The following is a 21,747-nucleotide window of genomic DNA, read 5'->3' as shown; positions in this document are numbered from 1 at the left end:
AGCCGTTGGCTCAATACAAAGTCTTCTGATTTATAAATCCTGGCTTTCCCCTCACTATTTCACATCAAGCTTTGTAGTGATTCAAAGTGGAAAGTAAGACTATGATATTACATCTAAGATTAGGCTGCTGTCACGTCATAGGGAAATTATTACCCTATTCTTTGACTTTCATTAAAAAAATATTCGTCAGATTTATGGTACAGATTTTTTACATCCGCTGTAGCTCAGTTTAGAGGTTTTTCATAAAATTAAATCTCTTTGGCCTATCCGACAATGGAGGGCGATGTGTGTTCACTTTAGTGAAGCTTATCCAATACAACCGGTGAAAGCATGTTTTCACCTGGACTCCTGTCAGAATACTGACTTCTAACAAATGTGTACGATGTCATGTTAATGTAGCTGACTTAACACATATGTTTTGGTCATGCCATACACTTGCAGGATACTGGTCAACTATATTTGATGTATTGTCTGAAGTTCTTGGGACGACTTTAGAACCATGCCCTATGATTGCCATATTTGGTGTACCAGATGAAGAAACACACTTCACACGAAAACAACTCAACATCATAGCATTTGTATCTTTACTGGCTCGTAGGCTAATTTTACTTCTTTGGAAATCAAACCTCCCACCCACTGCAGCACAATGGCTTAAAGACGTAATGATGTTTTTACATTTAGAGAAGATAAAATTTACAATAAGAGGTTCTAACAAATTCCTCTCAGTGTGGGGCTCTCTATTGACATATTTTAGTAACCTCCAAGCCCTACCGGGGTAGTATGTGGACATCCTGGTTGACTCCAGAGGAGTGACTGCCCCCCTCTATATTCAAGTAACTTTAGATAGAGCCTAAACATCTGGCTATAGTTTCCACTATGGTGTTTCATGATACAGTTTTGAGAGCGTGCCATCCTTCACGGAAATCGTATGTGTGTATTCCTGTTGCAATTCCGAATATACTTTTCCTTTACAATTGTCTGTATTGTTACATTTTATTTTCTTATTTAGTCCAGTCGGGGTGGGATGGGGTGGGCTGGGAGGGGGGGTGTTTTATGTGTAAGAAAAAGAAAAAACTCATGTAACTGTACTGATGTGTATCTGTTTATAATCTATATTTCTCAATAAAAAGAGGTTTAAAAAAAAAAAAGAATACTGACTTCTGGTTACAGAGCCATCCGTATAAGAACGGGAAATATTTCAGAATATCTAACCATAATGAATGACTGAGAACTTTATGAGCTCAAGACATGGGTCATGGAGTCTACAATCAACCCTTACAAAGTCTGAGAATGAAAAGAATGAAAACAAAATGTCTGGGCAACACACTAAAGATAGGTGTAGCCCACTTGGCCTAAATAAGAGCAGATAGAAACAATAAAAGATAGCCCTTCCTATTTTCGGTTGTCCTCAAAAACTTGACATATATCTTCCCACCTTATAGCATACAGAACAAAAGAAACAGCGAATACAACTGACAAGAGTCCAGTGAAGACATACTACACTAAGATCCTGAGCGACATCTTTTTTTGAAGGATCATTACTTGGTAAACGAGAAATAGTAATATTTGAAAAATGGCATGTTTTCAGTTGTCCTCGTAGTTTTTTTTGTGTGGTAAAGCAAAAACCTAAAACTCTACCAACTACTAGGTCTACCCTACACTTAGCCTAAACTAAAATGATTCCGAGGACGTAACGAAGTTTCATAAATGGTCCGTTGCTACTATTCAAAACGTTTAGCCTAAACTTCTGATTTGTTTAATTTCAACACGATCTATTTGGGCATGTTGTGTCACTTGAACGCATTCAAGAATGTGGTAAAGAATGTTCTCACAACTTCTGGAAGTCTCAGCTGGTGTATGAGTGGGTTTTCCTATCGGTACTACATATTGTAATCTTATTGGTCAGTGCAGACTGAGCCAAGATTGTATTGGTTGGAGTTGGCTGAGCGTTCCAGAAACTGCTGGAGTGCGCTGCGCTGAGGTATATAGAGGAACTGCTGGGAAATGTCCACTCAGAGTCGAAAGTGAACAAGAAGGCAGCGGCTAATTCAGAGCTGAAGAAGGAGAGGAGAGATAATTACAAGCAAATTTGACATCAAGACGCCAGACAAGATCAAATCAACACCTGTGAGTAAAGATTATACTACTTTATAGTTTTTTTTACTGCAGGCTTACGAGTGGATGGTTTTGTAGTCTTGGCCTATTTATAGCGGTGATTTGTGTATAAAATATTACTTGTCTAATTAAGAATAATAAAAAAAATGCTATATGGGCTACAACATTGAACATTACCTCCAGTATTTGTAGGTTAATAGCCAACATAAAATAACTTGAATTGTATGTAGGCTTATAAATTACTGATGCCGTAATACAGAAAACCCATTTATGGAGGGCAACAGTTTATGACCAGTGTATTGTATTTTTAACTAATATATCTGGACAATTTCTAGGCAGGGGGACAAATACTGTTGATAGTATATCAGTAATATCAATGCAAATATCAATACAAACTCTGATTTTGCATTTGTTTGTGTGTATTCAGAAATCAGAATGTCATCAGCAAAAGGTATTTCCATCGGTATTGACCTGGGTACCACTTACTCCTGCGTTGGGGTGTTCCAGCATGGAAAGGTGGAGATCATTGCCAACGACCAGGGCAACAGAACCACCCCGAGTTATGTGGCCTTCACAGACACAGAAAGGCTGATTGGTGATGCTGCAAAAAATCAGGTGGCCATGAACCCCAACAACACCGTCTTTGATGCCAAGCGTCTGATTGGACGAAAGTTTGATGATTCCGTTGTTCAGTCTGACATGGAGCACTGGCCCTTCACAGTCATCAGTGATGGAGGAAAGCCCAAAGTTCAAGTGGAGTACAAAGGTGAGAACAAAACATTTAACCCAGAAGAAATCTCCTCCATGGTCCTGGTGAAGATGAAGGAGATTGCTGAGGCCTACCTGGGACAGAAAGTAACCAATGCAGTCATCACCGTTCCTGCCTACTTCAATGACTCCCAGCGCCAGGCCACCAAGGACGCTGGGGTGATCGCTGGACTGAATGTGCTGAGGATCATCAACGAGCCCACGGCAGCAGCCATTGCTTATGGACTGGACAAAGGCACGACCGGTGAGCGTAATGTCCTCATCTTTGACCTAGGTGGTGGTACTTTTGATGTTTCTATCCTAACCATTGAAGATGGCATCTTTGAGGTCAAAGCCACTGCTGGAGACACTCACCTGGGTGGGGAAGACTTTGATAATCGCATGGTGAATCACTTTGTGGAGGAGTTCAAGAGGAAATTTAAGAAAGACATTAGCCAGAACAAGAGGGCACTGAGGAGGCTGCGCACAGCATGTGAGAGGGCCAAGAGGACACTGTCCACCAGCACCCAGGCCAGCATTGAAATCGACTCTCTTTATGAGGGCATTGATTTCTACACCTCCATCACCAGAGCTCGCTTTGAGGAGATGAACTCTGACCTCTTCAGGGGAACCCTTGAGCCTGTGGAGAAAGCCCTAAGAGATGCCAAGTTCGACAAGGCACAGATCCATGACATCGTCTTGGTGGGAGGTTCCACCAGAATCCCTAAAATCCAGAAACAGCTGCAGGACTTCTTTAATGGAAGGGACCTGAACAAGGGCATCAACCCTGACGAGGCAGTGGCCTATGGTGCTGCAGTTCAGGCTGCCATTCTCATGGGTGACAAGTCTGACAACGTCCAGGACCTACTGCTGCTGGATGTTGCCCCCCTGTCTCTGGGCATTGAGACGGCTGGAGGTGTCATGACAGCCCTCATCAAGCGCAACACCACCATCCCCACCAAACAGACCCAGACATTCACCACCTACTCAGACAACCAGCCCGGGGTCCTGATCCAGGTCTATGAGGGAGAAAGAGCCATGACCAAGGACAACAACCTGTTGGGCAAGTTTGAGCTGACAGGGATCCCACCGGCCCCACGCAGTGTCCCTCAGATTGAGGTGACCTTTGACATTGATGCCAATGGAATCCTCAATGTGTCAGCTGTAGACAAAAGCACTGGCAAAGAGAACAAAATAACCATCACAAATGACAAAGGCAGGTTGAGCAAGGAGGATATTGAGAAAATGGTACAGGATGCAGAGAAGTACAGAGCAGAAGATGACACTCAGAGAGAGAAGATTGCTGCCAAGAACTCCCTGGAGTCCTACGCATTCAACATGAAGAGCAGCGTTGAGGATGAGAACATGAAGGGCAAAATCAGTGAGGACGACAAGAAGACAGTTGTTGAGAAGTGCAACCAGGCCATCTCCTGGCTGGAGAGCAACCAGCTGGCCGACAAAGACGAGTATGAGCACCAGCTAAAGGACCTGGAGAAGGTGTGCAACCCCATCATCTCCAAACTGTACCAGGGAGGAATGCCCGGAGGAATGCCAGCAGGAGGCTGTGGTGCCCAGGCACGCAGCGGCGCAGGTGCCAGTTCACAGGGGCCCACCATTGAGGAGGTGGACTAAAGTGGAATCTGGAATACACATGTCGAAATGCACATGAGATTCATTACAGAGACAGTCGTTCAACTGTTAAAAATGGTATATTGCTTTTGATACAGTGTTCATATTTGTACATTTTGTTAAATGAATGTTAAAGTAATATTTGTATATGTTGTACATTTCTGACCTCTTTTTCATCAATTCTTCATCTGTATGATTTTTGTCTGTTTGCACTTTACATATTAATAAAATGTCCAAACAAAAATTTATTATTATCTTGACTTTTGAATAACATGATTTTTAGCACATGATCAGGAATACTGTGGTACATTCTTCAATACAATTGTGAGGACATTTTAGCGATGTGTATTATAAATGAAAAGATTCCTTACCAGTGTTAAATGTGCAGAGTTTAAGATAAGAAGGAGTGTGCAGTGGGGTAAGGAAGCGCCCTCAGCCGGCATGCGGAGAGTTCCTCAGCCATTAAGTGGACAGCTCCCTCAGTCGTCATGGGGATTGTTCCCCTAAGACTCTTCACACTCCATCACTATGCCCAGACTTGATACATATTTAAACAAAGAGTGCGCATAATGTAATTCATATCAATAGTGTAAATCATTTTGTAGTAGTATAGGAGTTTTAAAAGCTTGTTATCATTAATATCCTGGTTATACTGATTGTTTATATTCTATCCACAATGGTAATTATAGTGATTGTTAATAGTTGACACACAGATTGTTGGGTTTTCATTCACATATTTTTGACCACATTACATTTAAAAATATATATTTTATCATGTGGGTAGCCTGATTATAAGGGGTAGTTTGGTGAAGCAGCAATATGTAAAATTGCTCAATAATTATATTACTGTATGGTAAGTTAACACATTAGTCAAGGTGGCCGTATAATAATGTTGCTACTCAGACTTTTATTCATAAACTTGTTAACATTAAATGGCCATATTTTAACTTTTGGGCAGCGGGGAGAAGCCAGTGGCAACCACATGAACCAAAAAGAAAATCAAACTAATATGGGCAGTAATATATGTGTTTCAGTGATCGCATATTGGCGCAGTGAGGTTTTTTCTGCACGGTTAGCTGTGAGTTTATGTGTGTGTTTGCCTGTGCAGGCTGATGACAAATTTAACCTCTCGGCAGAGATCACACCAAACATCACGAAGAGCCATAAAACGGGCGCAATCAGTCTGACACCCAGATCAATAGGGGCTGCCCAACAGGCCTCAGAGTTGCACTCATTCCACATAAAGGCATGTACTACACATGAATACATTCTCACAGAGAGGGTCTAGTAAAGAGGCATACAAACAAAAGCCGTTGGCTCAATACAAAGTCTTCTGATTTATAAATCCTGGCTTTCCCCTCACTATTTCACATCAAGCTTTGTAGTGATTCAAAGTGGAAAGTAAGACTATGATATTACATCTAAGATTAGGCTGCTGTCACGTCATAGGGAAATTATTACCCTATTCTTTGACTTTCATTAAAAAAATATTCGTCAGATTTATGGTACAGATTTTTTACATCCGCTGTAGCTCAGTTTAGAGGTTTTTCATAAAATTAAATCTCTTTGGCCTATCCGACAATGGAGGGCGATGTGTGTTCACTTTAGTGAAGCTTATCCAATACAACCGGTGAAAGCATGTTTTCACCTGGACTCCTGTCAGAATACTGACTTCTAACAAATGTGTACGATGTCATGTTAATGTAGCTGACTTAACACATATGTTTTGGTCATGCCATACACTTGCAGGATACTGGTCAACTATATTTGATGTATTGTCTGAAGTTCTTGGGACGACTTTAGAACCATGCCCTATGATTGCCATATTTGGTGTACCAGATGAAGAAACACACTTCACACGAAAACAACTCAACATCATAGCATTTGTATCTTTACTGGCTCGTAGGCTAATTTTACTTCTTTGGAAATCAAACCTCCCACCCACTGCAGCACAATGGCTTAAAGACGTAATGATGTTTTTACATTTAGAGAAGATAAAATTTACAATAAGAGGTTCTAACAAATTCCTCTCAGTGTGGGGCTCTCTATTGACATATTTTAGTAACCTCCAAGCCCTACCGGGGTAGTATGTGGACATCCTGGTTGACTCCAGAGGAGTGACTGCCCCCCTCTATATTCAAGTAACTTTAGATAGAGCCTAAACATCTGGCTATAGTTTCCACTATGGTGTTTCATGATACAGTTTTGAGAGCGTGCCATCCTTCACGGAAATCGTATGTGTGTATTCCTGTTGCAATTCCGAATATACTTTTCCTTTACAATTGTCTGTATTGTTACATTTTATTTTCTTATTTAGTCCAGTCGGGGTGGGATGGGGTGGGCTGGGAGGGGGGGTGTTTTATGTGTAAGAAAAAGAAAAAACTCATGTAACTGTACTGATGTGTATCTGTTTATAATCTATATTTCTCAATAAAAAGAGGTTTAAAAAAAAAAAAGAATACTGACTTCTGGTTACAGAGCCATCCGTATAAGAACGGGAAATATTTCAGAATATCTAACCATAATGAATGACTGAGAACTTTATGAGCTCAAGACATGGGTCATGGAGTCTACAATCAACCCTTACAAAGTCTGAGAATGAAAAGAATGAAAACAAAATGTCTGGGCAACACACTAAAGATAGGTGTAGCCCACTTGGCCTAAATAAGAGCAGATAGAAACAATAAAAGATAGCCCTTCCTATTTTCGGTTGTCCTCAAAAACTTGACATATATCTTCCCACCTTATAGCATACAGAACAAAAGAAACAGCGAATACAACTGACAAGAGTCCAGTGAAGACATACTACACTAAGATCCTGAGCGACATCTTTTTTTGAAGGATCATTACTTGGTAAACGAGAAATAGTAATATTTGAAAAATGGCATGTTTTCAGTTGTCCTCGTAGTTTTTTTTGTGTGGTAAAGCAAAAACCTAAAACTCTACCAACTACTAGGTCTACCCTACACTTAGCCTAAACTAAAATGATTCCGAGGACGTAACGAAGTTTCATAAATGGTCCGTTGCTACTATTCAAAACGTTTAGCCTAAACTTCTGATTTGTTTAATTTCAACACGATCTATTTGGGCATGTTGTGTCACTTGAACGCATTCAAGAATGTGGTAAAGAATGTTCTCACAACTTCTGGAAGTCTCAGCTGGTGTATGAGTGGGTTTTCCTATCGGTACTACATATTGTAATCTTATTGGTCAGTGCAGACTGAGCCAAGATTGTATTGGTTGGAGTTGGCTGAGCGTTCCAGAAACTGCTGGAGTGCGCTGCGCTGAGGTATATAGAGGAACTGCTGGGAAATGTCCACTCAGAGTCGAAAGTGAACAAGAAGGCAGCGGCTAATTCAGAGCTGAAGAAGGAGAGGAGAGATAATTACAAGCAAATTTGACATCAAGACGCCAGACAAGATCAAATCAACACCTGTGAGTAAAGATTATACTACTTTATAGTTTTTTTTACTGCAGGCTTACGAGTGGATGGTTTTGTAGTCTTGGCCTATTTATAGCGGTGATTTGTGTATAAAATATTACTTGTCTAATTAAGAATAATAAAAAAAATGCTATATGGGCTACAACATTGAACATTACCTCCAGTATTTGTAGGTTAATAGCCAACATAAAATAACTTGAATTGTATGTAGGCTTATAAATTACTGATGCCGTAATACAGAAAACCCATTTATGGAGGGCAACAGTTTATGACCAGTGTATTGTATTTTTAACTAATATATCTGGACAATTTCTAGGCAGGGGGACAAATACTGTTGATAGTATATCAGTAATATCAATGCAAATATCAATACAAACTCTGATTTTGCATTTGTTTGTGTGTATTCAGAAATCAGAATGTCATCAGCAAAAGGTATTTCCATCGGTATTGACCTGGGTACCACTTACTCCTGCGTTGGGGTGTTCCAGCATGGAAAGGTGGAGATCATTGCCAACGACCAGGGCAACAGAACCACCCCGAGTTATGTGGCCTTCACAGACACAGAAAGGCTGATTGGTGATGCTGCAAAAAATCAGGTGGCCATGAACCCCAACAACACCGTCTTTGATGCCAAGCGTCTGATTGGACGAAAGTTTGATGATTCCGTTGTTCAGTCTGACATGGAGCACTGGCCCTTCACAGTCATCAGTGATGGAGGAAAGCCCAAAGTTCAAGTGGAGTACAAAGGTGAGAACAAAACATTTAACCCAGAAGAAATCTCCTCCATGGTCCTGGTGAAGATGAAGGAGATTGCTGAGGCCTACCTGGGACAGAAAGTAACCAATGCAGTCATCACCGTTCCTGCCTACTTCAATGACTCCCAGCGCCAGGCCACCAAGGATGCTGGGGTGATCGCTGGACTGAATGTGCTGAGGATCATCAACGAGCCCACGGCAGCAGCCATTGCTTATGGACTGGACAAAGGCACGACCGGTGAGCGTAATGTCCTCATCTTTGACCTAGGTGGTGGTACTTTTGATGTTTCTATCCTAACCATTGAAGATGGCATCTTTGAGGTCAAAGCCACTGCTGGAGACACTCACCTGGGTGGGGAAGACTTTGATAATCGCATGGTGAATCACTTTGTGGAGGAGTTCAAGAGGAAATTTAAGAAAGACATTAGCCAGAACAAGAGGGCACTGAGGAGGCTGCGCACAGCATGTGAGAGGGCCAAGAGGACACTGTCCTCCAGCACCCAGGCCAGCATTGAAATCGACTCTCTTTATGAGGGCATTGATTTCTACACCTCCATCACCAGAGCTCGCTTTGAGGAGATGAACTCTGACCTCTTCAGGGGAACCCTTGAGCCTGTGGAGAAAGCCCTAAGAGATGCCAAGTTCGACAAGGCACAGATCCATGACATCGTCTTGGTGGGAGGTTCCACCAGAATCCCTAAAATCCAGAAACAGCTGCAGGACTTCTTTAATGGAAGGGACCTGAACAAGGGCATCAACCCTGACGAGGCAGTGGCCTATGGTGCTGCAGTTCAGGCTGCCATTCTCATGGGTGACAAGTCTGACAACGTCCAGGACCTACTGCTGCTGGATGTGGCCCCCCTGTCTCTGGGCATTGAGACGGCTGGAGGTGTCATGACAGCCCTCATCAAGCGCAACACCACCATCCCCACCAAACAGACCCAGACATTCACCACCTACTCAGACAACCAGCCCGGGGTCCTGATCCAGGTCTATGAGGGAGAAAGAGCCATGACCAAGGACAACAACCTGTTGGGCAAGTTTGAGCTGACAGGGATCCCACCGGCCCCACGCAGTGTCCCTCAGATTGAGGTGACCTTTGACATTGATGCCAATGGAATCCTCAATGTGTCAGCTGTAGACAAAAGCACTGGCAAAGAGAACAAAATAACCATCACAAATGACAAAGGCAGGTTGAGCAAGGAGGATATTGAGAAAATGGTACAGGATGCAGAGAAGTACAGAGCAGAAGATGACACTCAGAGAGAGAAGATTGCTGCCAAGAACTCCCTGGAGTCCTACGCATTCAACATGAAGAGCAGCGTTGAGGATGAGAACATGAAGGGCAAAATCAGTGAGGACGACAAGAAGACAGTTGTTGAGAAGTGCAACCAGGCCATCTCCTGGCTGGAGAGCAACCAGCTGGCCGACAAAGACGAGTATGAGCACCAGCTAAAGGACCTGGAGAAGGTGTGCAACCCCATCATCTCCAAACTGTACCAGGGAGGAATGCCCGGAGGAATGCCAGCAGGAGGCTGTGGTGCCCAGGCACGCAGCGGCGCAGGTGCCAGTTCACAGGGGCCCACCATTGAGGAGGTGGACTAGAGTATGTGACTGGTCAAAATGCACATAAGTAAATTTTTCTTTGTAAATGATACACATTTTTGTACTACTATATACTGTGACCTGGTTATATATTGATGCAGTGCCTGTAACTTTTGTCTTAATTTCTTTAAATGGAAATAAATGCCAGTGCATGCATTCATGTTCACATTGAACATGATAATAAACATTTACAAAATGAAAACTCAGGAATCTTTCATCCTTATTGTATACCAATTTCAATGCAACATAAACATACAATTATAAATCAAATCTACAGGTTATACAATAGGAACCATGAAGGGGGGTTTTGTGGATACTGATTATAAAAATATAAACTAGGATACTTTGGTATCAAGATAGTTTTTTAACCTGGCTTAATGATCATGAAGTTGTCATATAGCTAAACACATTAAAATCATTATATGGTAGAACTGATCATATTTGATAGTGTGTATACTTCTGATACCTAATGTTAATGTATATGTAACACTTTTATACAGTGATATTGTTTTCTTCATTTCTGAGAGTAACCTAACACATAGTTGCCCTAAACCAGATCCAGCTAGCGTCTCTGACATGCGCAGTACACTTCCCCGGTGCCCAAGCCGTAAAGATGGCGGCGTCCACAGCTAATCGTGCGGCACGCTTAATATCAGTTGCTTTAACTCCAGGACCTTTTAAAGTATCTTGTTTTGTCAGCACTTTTTGCTGCGATGTACGGGTCCTGTCATCTAAGGGAATGCGTCATTATTCAGCTGTTGGACACGAGAGATGTTGGAAAGCGGCAAGCAGCCTGACATTGAGGAGGTTGTCATGTAAGCAATTTGGCTATTAGTTGCTATGCTAGCAAGTTAGTTAATGCTGAAGTGCTGAGAGCTCAGTATGATTTGCAACCAAGGAAACGTTTTCTATTTATTCGCTAGGCAGAAAAAAAATGTTTAAATGGTCGCTTTGCGATTATTTTAGATCGTCTGAGTAGGTGTCAGTTAACGTTAGCAATCCATCATTTATCTAAGGTGATGCAACAGACTGTAACCTAGACAAGGGCACCATAGTTGAACAAACTGCCTAGCCTGCCCCATAAGTACATGAGATCTGTGTCATTCATTGAACGCAACCAGCCTTGTAATTACGAAGCACTGGAAAGTCTATATTTGATGATGCAGGTGAACTCTTTTGTGATGCAATATACAGCTTCCTTTGTGATTTAGCAAGCTCGCAAACGGGTAGTAGAGAACAGGGAGCCTTCACACTTAGCCTAACTCTGGTAAAGACATATGGGCTTATATGAGGACGGATGTGACAGAATTTTCTACGTTTTGAGAAGTCTTATGTTAATTAATTTGCCATACTGTGACAGTCGTGCATGTCATGTCCGTTTTACAGTTGAAATCCTATTGTAAGTTAGTAAGAGATTCTAACGTGCCAACATCCTGAGAACTGTGCATTGTGTTGTTTTTTGTACACAATGAAACTTCAGTGTTGCATTCTTGTGAGTGTTATCCAAAAGATGCTATTCCCTTGTAGTTTGTCAACTGATAATTTGACAGGATTAAAATCAATGGAAAGCCTTAATTTGTCCTATTCGGGTGTCATACATAGTTGTGGAACTTAGCCTAGCTCTTTTTCATTGGTTGTAGGGTCAAAGACCAGGCATGTTTTGAGTGCCCAGTCCTTCCACACTAGTGCCATCTGCCAGAACAAGGAAGATTTTTACCAAGTGTTGGGTGTTGCTCGCAATTCTTCGCAGAAGGAAATTAAGAAGGCGTATTACCAGGTGAGGTCATATTTCTTTCTTAAAGTTGCAGGCTCTAGAGTCTTACATCATAACTGTGGTTTATGGTCGTGTTACAAATTAATGATTTTGAGGCTTCATTATTTCTTTGCCAGGAGACTAAGAACAGGAAGTAAAAGTTACAGACATTATAACTTTTGGTGATGAACATGTAATCTGAATCCTCGGTAATTTATATCACAATGTGAGAAAGAAGTATTTGGACTTGTTTTAGACAGAATGGAGTATTCAGAGAAGTATTCAGACTTTTCTACTGGACTTGTGTTAATAAATGACTGCGTTTCTGTCCCTCAGATGGCAAAGAAGTACCACCCAGACACCAACCCAGATGATCCTCAGGCGAAAGAGAAGTTTGCTAAATTAGCAGAGGCCTACGAGGTAAACGTTCCTGCGGTGTAGAAATGGCTGAAGCTCAAATCATTACACACCGCAGCCATAGCAAATCCCTTACCATGGAAAAACGGAAGAGTTGCAATGAAATGCAGGCAAAATTAAGCTACTTAGTTCATTACCTGAATGGACTTTTAAAATCATCAAGTGTTCTTATTTGCTATAGATCAGGGGTGAATGTTGCTCAATGACTCAACGGACATTCTGAGCAGATTCTGAGCTTTTTAGTTTTCTTGTCGACAAGCTCAACTGCTATACATTTTTATTATATAATAATTATAAGCTTTATATAGATTGCACCCTTCCAAACATGCGCTGTACATTTTTATGTCATGTGGCACTTTCTAACTTCTCTCCCCAGGTGTTGAGTGACGAGCTGAAGAGGGTGCAGTACGACACGTACGGGTCGGCTGAGGGCCCGAGCCAGAGCAGAAGAGAACAGCAGTACAGAGCAGGTTCCAACGTGGACCCTGAGCAATTGTTCCGCAAGATCTTTGGCGATTTCTCCGGAGCCCAGGGATTTGGAGATTTCAGCTCCGTATTCGAGCAACCTCCAGAGGTCGGTCCTGTGTCCACTGACGTTTCACTAGAACTATAGGCCCCGGCAGAGGGAGGGGAGACTAGATCTTTGTTTTCCCCAGTTTGAGTACAGTCTGAAATCTAGTGCATATCATGATTAGTAACACAGAGAGAACAACCATATTCATGCAGTTATAAGAAAGTATAACTGTGTCAACATATTGATTGTTAAATGTGTATAAGATAACAGGCTGCAGGCTTCAGCTGTTACCTACTGAACTACAGGAAGAGTTGCAGAAGGTTGATGGGCTCATTGCTGATGACAGCACTTCTTGTAGTTCAGTGCAGATTCATTTGCCTTTTTTTAATTGGGCACACACACGACCAAAGTGATTGGCACTATAGGTAAGGTATAGTTTTAATCTCTGGGTGCTTCCCGGGAATGGAGTTGAACACCCTACTGTACCAGTTGAGCTACTGGGACATAATTTCTGACCGTTTGTTAGTACGGTGAGTGATGGTTCATGTTGCTGGAAAAACTTCAAGTCCCTCTTTGTTTTTGTTCTCCAGTTTGTGATGGAGCTGACGTTCACTCAGGCCGCCAAGGGTGTCAACAAGGAGATCACGGTCAACGTTGAGGACGACTGCCCGCGGTGTGACGGCAAAGGAAGTGAGCCTGGCACCAAAGTCCAGCACTGCCACTACTGCAATGGCACCGGCATGGTGAGGAAACACTTTTCATTTAAGGGGCCTTCCATTTTTGCATCTAATCATTGCCTTCGAATTGATGAACATATGACTAGTCCATCAGTAATAATCATTCAGGTGTTCAAGTCCATCAGTAATGATCATTCAGGTAATTGATATTAGGTGCGCCACACATGGGTTATTGGACATGATTTGTTATTATATGTGTATGAAAGCTTAATCATCATATTTGACCAGCTGTATAGTTAGAACCTGCCACACGCAGCTAAATGTTGCTCCCTGTTCGGTGCAGTTATGTTGCTAATGTTTGAAAATAGTTTTTGAAAGAAGGTTTGCTTATAATGTACCCTCTGCTGCCCTCTACAGGAGACCGTGAACACGGGTCCCTTCATGATGCGCACCACCTGCCGTCGCTGTGGAGGCCGCGGCTCCATCATCATCACACCCTGTGTCCTGTGCCGGAGCAAGGGCCAGACTATACAGAAGCACACAGTCATGGTGCCTGTACCGGCAGGTGAGGCGCCGCTGGTCTGTAGAAAACGGTGGAGATAATGGTGGAGAAGCATAGAATAACTCAAATGTACTTCAGCTCAACTTCTCAGTCTGTTGGGCTTCCATGCTGAAGTGATTTGTGCATTCAAACAGCAGAGTTTAGAGAAATACCATTACCTGGAGTTATTTGGTAAAAAGCTAGAAAAACGTTAATTTAGCCGAATCTATATATATAAAGTAAATGCGTAATGCCGTAGTTAGTCAGACGTACTCTTCCTTCAACAGCTGTCTGACGCATGTCTGTAATGGCTGTTTCAGGTGTGGATGACGGGCAGTCTGTACGGATGCCTATTGGGAAGAAGGAGATGTTCATCACGTTTAGAGTGAGTCTGTCTTCATGGTTAATACTGGTGTCTCCTACTCAGTACCTTGGCATTGAGTCATGCAAAGTTTATCAGCTAAAAAAAAAAAGACTCTTCTATTTTAAAGGTTCTTTTTTAAGAAAGGTTTTATTCCTTGTTTCTGTTAAACGTTTATTTCCACTTAGGATTAGGCATGCGCTGAAATAGTTATGGCAGACAGTTTTAAGTATTGTTTTGACATAACAATGAAATAAGCTGCTGATGCACATGGTCCTGCTCCTCAGGCCTCCTGTCTGTCCCCATGCTGTCATGAGCGCTGATGCTGCACCCAAACATAGGGGAAAGGCTCTTCCCTGTTTATGTTGGGGTTGCGTTTCTGATTAGTGGACTTCTACTGTACTAAATTTAAGCCTAATTTGTAATGTCATTTTCATTTTTTTTTTTATAATTCTGAGAAGGCGATGTCTCTTGCCACTTTATAGTCTTTAACAAAGAAGGCAGTGAGTAGTTTTATAAAGCACTTGGAGCAGAGGCTATTGTCTTGCTAATGGAACTACTTTGGAAAAAGTACACGTAATTAGATTAGCCTCCTTTCTCTGAAATTCTCATCTGCTTGGTTGTCATTGATTTACTATTTTGTGTGCTGACCCAGCTATTTATAAGCCGTTAATAGGGGGAAAATCTTTATGTGCTGTAAGACACTGGGGGAATCATACCTCTTAACATCTTACGAGCTGGGGTTCCTCGATTACCCCCAAACCAGCTTCACACCTTTTGCATCCTTTGCACAAGCAGAAGCTGTCTGATTGTGTTGTGTATTACAATTTCCTTCACACTAGCTTCCTCCCTCCCAACGCTCACCAGCCTTCAGCTTTACTCTCTGTTGTACTTTCAGACTCATTGTAAAGGCAGAACTACACTACTGGACATGGTCATCGCGGGTCAAGGAGTCATTAGCTTCGAATAGCGGTTCTATTCCATTTTGGACCTTGAAAACATTGTTATCCCAGCAGTACTATCTTTGCCATTGCAATGCCCTTACTTTGATGGATTGTAGACATTGTAGAGATAATGTCTGTCAAAGCTGACTTGACTAGAGTTGAAGTTGGAGAGCCACTATCAACAATAAGACTACTGCCAGAATGTTCAGTGGAGGTCTTAAGCTATTACCTGTCGCCTGATGCATGCTTGGCCGGCAAGGTGGAATGGATTAGTATCTGTGGAAATGAGTCTTGACACAATGACACAACTTTCTCTCCCTCTCCCTCACACACACACAGGTCCAGAAGAGTCCTCTGTTCAGACGTGAAGGCCCCAACATCCACTCGGACGTGCACATCTCCGTGGCCCAGGCCATCCTCGGGGGCTCGGCCAAAGCACAGGGGCTGCACGACCCCATCAGCATAGAGGTGGGACTGTTACTCTACTTTCACTTCATACCCTGATCATGGAGCGACATAACCAAAAACCAAGAAGAAGTTTAATTTTAAGGCCAACTGCACAGCAGTCCTAGCTTTGGTATCCTATCTAATGGGGGCGTAGTACAATTTTACATATACTGCAAAAGTATCATTTAGTATGAATAAAGACTGTTTAAGAAATGAGTGCTTTGAGAAGAGGTTCTGGAGCGACTTGACCAAGCAGAAGTTTTATTTCAGGGCAGATCGCAAATCTGTCCTAGCTTTAGAATCCTATCTGATGGGGGATATACGTTTTACATATACTACAAAAGTGTAACTTAGTATGTATAAAGACTGCTGAAATCAGTGCTTTATGAAAAGGTTCTGCTTAGACTACCTTAAACAATGATCTAGCCATGCTAGTACAATAATCCTCTCTTGCAGGCACGTTAAAAGACATTGTGGAAATGTATAGCTCCATACTGAGCTTCCTTGTTAGTCTGTTAAGAGAACTTGAAGCAATTTTAGGGTGTGAGCGCAAATACTATAATGCGGAGTAAAGTAATTTGTGTCCATTTTAAACCATCAGATTCCTCCTGGGATGCAGCCGGACCAGCGCGTCAGACTGCAGGGCAAGGGCATCAAGCGAGTGAACAGCTACGGCTTTGGTGACCACTACGTCCACATCAAGATCAAAATCCCAAAGTAAGAGAGATGCTGACCCCATACTTACCCTACAACAGAGACGTATTATTGGGGATTTGTATATATTCATTCATTGTTGATTAGGAATGGAAAGAATCAGATGCATTCATCTTAAACCAGTCCACTTGAATTACCAGGGGTAAACCAGTCTTATCTGTAACCTGTATCATGTGAACTGCAGACTGTCCCAGGAGCTTCTATTACCTCTTCAAAGCTAGTTCTACATAATATTGGCCAACAAATCATTTTTAGCTAATAATACATAAACATAAGATTCTACTATTTAGACCTTCTTTTTCTTACTGAGACGTGGTTCAGCAGTGCTAGTGTCCTCAATGGGAGAACATCAGAAAATGTCTCTTAAATTGATTAACAGGAACATCAACATCACCTGCACTCTTTTTGCCATGGTTGACAAGCCTACAAATGCCCCAAAGCAGATACCCCCCATAACTACTTTCCACCGATAAATTAAATGAACTTGTTTGCTAAAAATTAATTTTAAATGAATTTTCTTGCTTTTCACCACAAAGTCAAACGATGAAACTTTGCCATCTTTAAGACCACCTAGGGATAATTTGACGACTATGCCACAATTTAATTCAACTGACCACAATACTCTAGAGGAATCAGTTTGGCATCTTTATCCAGGACCAAGAAAACAGCAGATTACACTGTCAGAATAAATTTAAAGGGGCTGCTACTAGTCCATCAATCACTGAATGGTTTGAGCCCAGAATACATCTGAAATATCAGCTCAGGACCATATCAGGTCAGCTAGTGGAGGCCAGACTCCAAACTAAACAAGGTGAAGCAGCATTTAGGTCAGCTTGTAGAGCCCAGAGTCCAAACTAAACAAGGTGAAGCAGCATTTAGCTGTCATGCAACTGGAACAAACTGATGCAAGATCTTACATGTGCCCCAAATGTAGCAATTTATTAATCCAGGATACAACATTTCTCTTTACACTTGCCTATGATTGAGCTCTGAAAATTGCAATGTTATTCATACTGCACTTTACTTTTAACTTAATTATATTACTTATATTTTAAATATGAACAGTGCACAGTCTTTTAATAATGAATACCTTATAATTACTACTGTTTTATTACTACTTTATGTACTGTACATTAAATTTTTATCTTTTATTGTTTTGCACTCTTTTTGTCCTGTCCTTTGAGCATTCCTTTTGCTGTTATTTATGCAAAGCACACACGTGAATTGCCTCTGTGAAATGTGCTATATAAAAAAAAATACCCTTCTTTTTCCTCTCTCTCTCTCTCTCTCTCCTCCGTCTTGTGAAGAAAACTGAGTCGGAGGCAGAGGTCCCTCCTCTTGGAGTATGCTGAGGAGGATGTGGATGTGCAGGGCACCGTCACTGGTGTCAACCCAGCAGGTAGAGACTACACCAGACTGCAGCACGCTCACACCAACACAGACATGTATGCCAGGATGAACACACAACTACACCAGACTGCAGCACACTCACACCAACACAGACATGTATGCTGATTCCCCCCCAAATAGAAATAACTCCCTCCACTCCGATGAGCTCAGGAAACAGGTCACTCCAAAATGTTTGATTGCAGTGCCAAAATATTTCATTATAATTGTCGTAATATGTGGCGAAGCTCACATCTGCTTTTACTTAAAGTGTTGAATGCACATCAGCTTTTACCTCATGCAAAATGAGCTACAGTCTTTGAAAAAAATCGGAATGGTTCAGAAGATGTTGCTTTGAAGCTGATAGGGGCAAGAAGAACCTTTCAGGGAGATCTAAAACAGATGAGACAAATTCTTGCTTTCCCTCTCCCTTGTAGTGTTGAGCTTTCCCTCTCCCTTGGAGTGTTGAGCTTTCCCTCTCCCTTGGAGTGTTGAGCTTTCCCTCTCCCTTGGAGTGTTGAGCTTTCCCTCTCCCTTGGAGTGTTGAGCTTTCCCTCTCCCTTGGAGTGTTGAGCTTTCCCTCTCCCTTGGAGTGTTGAGCTTTCCCTCTCCCTTGGAGTGTTGAGCTTTCCCTCTCCCTTGGAGTGTTGAGCTTTCCCTCTCCCTTGGAGTGTTGAGCTTTCCCTCTGCCTTGGAGTGTTGAGCTTCCCCTCTCCCTTGGAGTGTTGAGCTTGTGGTGACAGATGGCGTGACTAGTCTTGTTTGTACCCCAGCCAGGGCAAAGAGTAGCGAGTCTTCAGGAGACCAGCAGAGCAAGAAAGAAGAGGGAAAAAAGGAGGAAGAAGGCTTCTTCTCCAAGCTGAAGAACATGTTCAGCTGACTGCCACAGGTGAGACTCCTGTTTAATGAGGCAGTGGGGAGTTTAAATCAAAACGGGTGGGTCAATATAAACATGTATACATTAAATATACAATGAAGGGGAAAATATGTTAAATAGTAATATATTTATAATATATATAATAGTAGATAGTTAAGGTCTTGTGGTTCATGTACTCATACTAGGCATCTTAAAGACATTGAATGAGTAGAGCGTAAGCTATATTTGAGTAGAACATTAAATAGAAGGGAATTCAACTAAACAGTACATCTCAAAATGGAATGGGTTAAGTAAAATGACATCTACAACTTAATTAAGTTATTACGACTTAACTAACTAACATCAGCACTGAAAGAGCACTCACAGCACTCTTCATCGTTAGATGTGGATGGCAGTGCTTTTTGTAACTGTTCCATTCCTCTCTCTAGGCAAGAGACCTGCAGGTACCAAACATGGATAATCGAGAGGAGGGGCTGGTAGAGCTCCCTCCCATCTCTCTCAGCCCTCCCTCGCCCCCAGCAGTCGTGGTGGGCACACGCGTAAAAGGGTGACGATTCCAGATGGGCAGCCCCAGCAGGTGGACGGGTGCCCAGCCCACACTGCAACGTTTACAGTGCCCCTATCAGAGCCGAGACACACCGGTGAAGAGGATCCAGAAAGAACGAAGGGGAGAGATCAGAAGGATTGGAAGGAGGTGGAGGGCGTAAGGTCTGTTGAAGGTGGATGTTGTGGCTGGAGTGGTCTGGAGTGTCTAGGTGCAGTACTGTCCCGTATGTCTTTGGAAGCATTCAATTTACACTGTGGGACTGAAAGGTGTTTGAATAAATGGCAAAAATCTAGGCATAATTGTGTGGTGTTTTAATATATTCTGTATAATGTGTACATATTTAATATATTTTGCGTGACAATGTAATTTTTTTTTCTTGGACAAATCACACCATTTAATAAAAATCCTCTTTATAAAAAAGATAATTTTGCCTAAACTTAACTTAATATAGTTTATTAAACTATGGATGACTAAAATGTCTTTAAACCATCAAAAATTGCATAAAGCAGGTGAACCACTGTTTGGCATCTCTGAACTCGGCAAAGTGTTGCATGTCAAAGCAGTAGCCACTAGGTGGTGCTAATGGATTGTATACTGTCTCACGGTATTTCAGGCTCAAACCTTACTGGTTAGTTTAGCTTCATAGCTACAGAGGAAAACAATAGCATGCTATGTTTTATATTCAGCCATTAAAACAATGTGTTTTGGAATAAAAGATTGGAATTTGCCTGTATGACCTTGGCAGATGGTCTTCCTGGGAGGTCCCCAGTTTATTTCATGTTGGATTAAACCACAATATGGGAGCATTTAGGGAGTTAAGAGAATGATTAATTACAGATTATGAGAACAAAGAAGAAGAGGCAGAAAATAGTCCATAAAAATATTTATGTATCCTGCAGCCAGAGAACTCTGCTTGTTTCTCTCTCTCTCTCTCTCTCTGGTGCTCTTTGTCTATCTATCAGCCTGCTCCTTATCGTCTCCATGGTAACCATCAAAACAGCATCCCAGCTGTGCCTGACTGTTCGGAATGTAGTCTTTCTATGCCTTTGCCATTTGCCATTCAGCAGTGTAAATACTATGTTGAACAGCAGGCCCTCGCCCTCTTTCAAACCTCAAACATCCACTTGTGGCACAGACAGCGTCTCTTCCTTGCCCAGATGAGGTAGATTTAGTGCCGGCAATGAAGATAGCGATTGTGAAGAGTTGCGTCAGGTTCTTGGCACCCTGGCATGTAAGCTAGCGGATGTGGTCGCTATGCACGTCTCCGTTTTGGTAATGCCTGAGCACTGATATTGAAACCTGATTATCTATGTCAGAGTAGCTTGAGTAGTAGAGCTGGACATCACCCATACGTTTGGGCGGACCTCTGCTCTTTCTTCTAGCCTCTGCCATGTCTGGCCGTCTTAGCGATGTGCACATGCAGATGAGACATGCAAACGTCCTCATAACGCCTGAGCGGTGTCATGTCAAGTGCGGGTTGTGTCTGTGACAAGGAGCTGAGTTGACTACAACTGAAGAATGTTGTCCTGTAGTTTCAACTAGTAGCCTAGAGCATGTTGCTAGCAACACAAAGGTAATGGGTGATACACACTGGGGAGAATGGACTTTATATCTGTAGCTGCACTCTATATTAGATAAACTTGTAAATGTGAATGTGAACACAAACTACTGAGTGACAGTGACACTGTTTAAGGTTATGGTGCTCTTTATAACTATTGAGTGGACATTATTTGGCCCCTCAGTTTTTGCCTTGATAATGCCTCAATAGTGGTTGTCTGTGTAAAACTTCTCCGAAGATTAGTGCAAAGTAGACCTTTGAGTGTCTTGCTTTATGTAAGTGTCCAAAGCTAATAACTGGACAATGGCGAGCCCCCAGGGTGAAAACCTTTGCCCTCTCACTCCATCGTTGTGCTGTTCATATCCCTTCTTTCTCTTTCTATCACTGCGAAGCCGCGCCTCAAGCACACACAGGCACATCACTCCAGCTGTCAACCACTAGGATCAGTTCACCACAGATCCTCTCGAGCAGCTGACAAGCCAACCTCAAGTGCCTCATAACCCTTTAGATGTGTAAGTATGGCAGATTGTTTTCTCCCAAATGATGAATAAGGCTTTTGAAGAGGGGGCAAGAACACAGAGCTACTTTTTTTCTCTTTTTTCTCCTTTTCTAAATAATACAGCCAGTCAAAAGCCCGTTTCCAAAACATCGGCATCATCTCCAAAACAGAGCGGGGGCTGGTGTCAGCGGAGACATGGGGAGCCGCTGCTCTCTGCTT

General features: G+C 42.3%; 3 protein-coding genes across 3 annotated transcripts; all 3 read left to right on the top strand.

The window, feature by feature from the left end:
* Nucleotides 1-2,550: 2,550 nt before the first annotated feature.
* LOC308382889 (heat shock 70 kDa protein-like) lies at nt 2,551-4,494 on the top strand (the record flags this gene model as incomplete). Its single annotated transcript, XM_080860419.1, has 1 exon — nt 2,551-4,494. The coding sequence occupies one exon, from the start codon at nt 2,551-2,553 to the stop codon at nt 4,492-4,494; it is 1,944 nt and encodes a 647-aa protein (XP_080716545.1).
* A 3,855-nt stretch (nt 4,495-8,349) lies between these two features.
* Nucleotides 8,350-10,293, top strand: LOC308373156 (heat shock 70 kDa protein-like; the record flags this gene model as incomplete). Its single annotated transcript, XM_080848571.1, has 1 exon — nt 8,350-10,293. The coding sequence occupies one exon, from the start codon at nt 8,350-8,352 to the stop codon at nt 10,291-10,293; it is 1,944 nt and encodes a 647-aa protein (XP_080704697.1).
* A 613-nt stretch (nt 10,294-10,906) lies between these two features.
* On the top strand, nt 10,907-20,004 carry dnaja3b (DnaJ heat shock protein family (Hsp40) member A3b; the record flags this gene model as incomplete). Its single annotated transcript, XM_080832031.1, has 12 exons — nt 10,907-11,108; nt 11,934-12,070; nt 12,383-12,466; nt 12,840-13,037; nt 13,568-13,720; nt 14,072-14,219; nt 14,516-14,580; nt 15,840-15,968; nt 16,549-16,664; nt 17,969-18,060; nt 18,821-18,936; nt 19,353-20,004. The coding sequence occupies 11 exons, from the start codon at nt 10,907-10,909 to the stop codon at nt 18,925-18,927; spliced, it is 1,431 nt and encodes a 476-aa protein (XP_080688157.1). The 3' UTR covers nt 18,928-18,936; nt 19,353-20,004.
* Nucleotides 20,005-21,747: the final 1,743 nt, after the last annotated feature.

The sequence above is a fragment of the Sprattus sprattus genome (genome assembly GCF_963457725.1).
Source record: "Sprattus sprattus genome assembly, chromosome: 1".
NCBI lineage: Eukaryota > Metazoa > Chordata > Actinopteri > Clupeiformes > Clupeidae > Sprattus > Sprattus sprattus.
The sequence above is the reverse complement of the archived record's forward strand: the minus strand, read 5'-3'. Positions and strand labels throughout refer to the sequence as shown.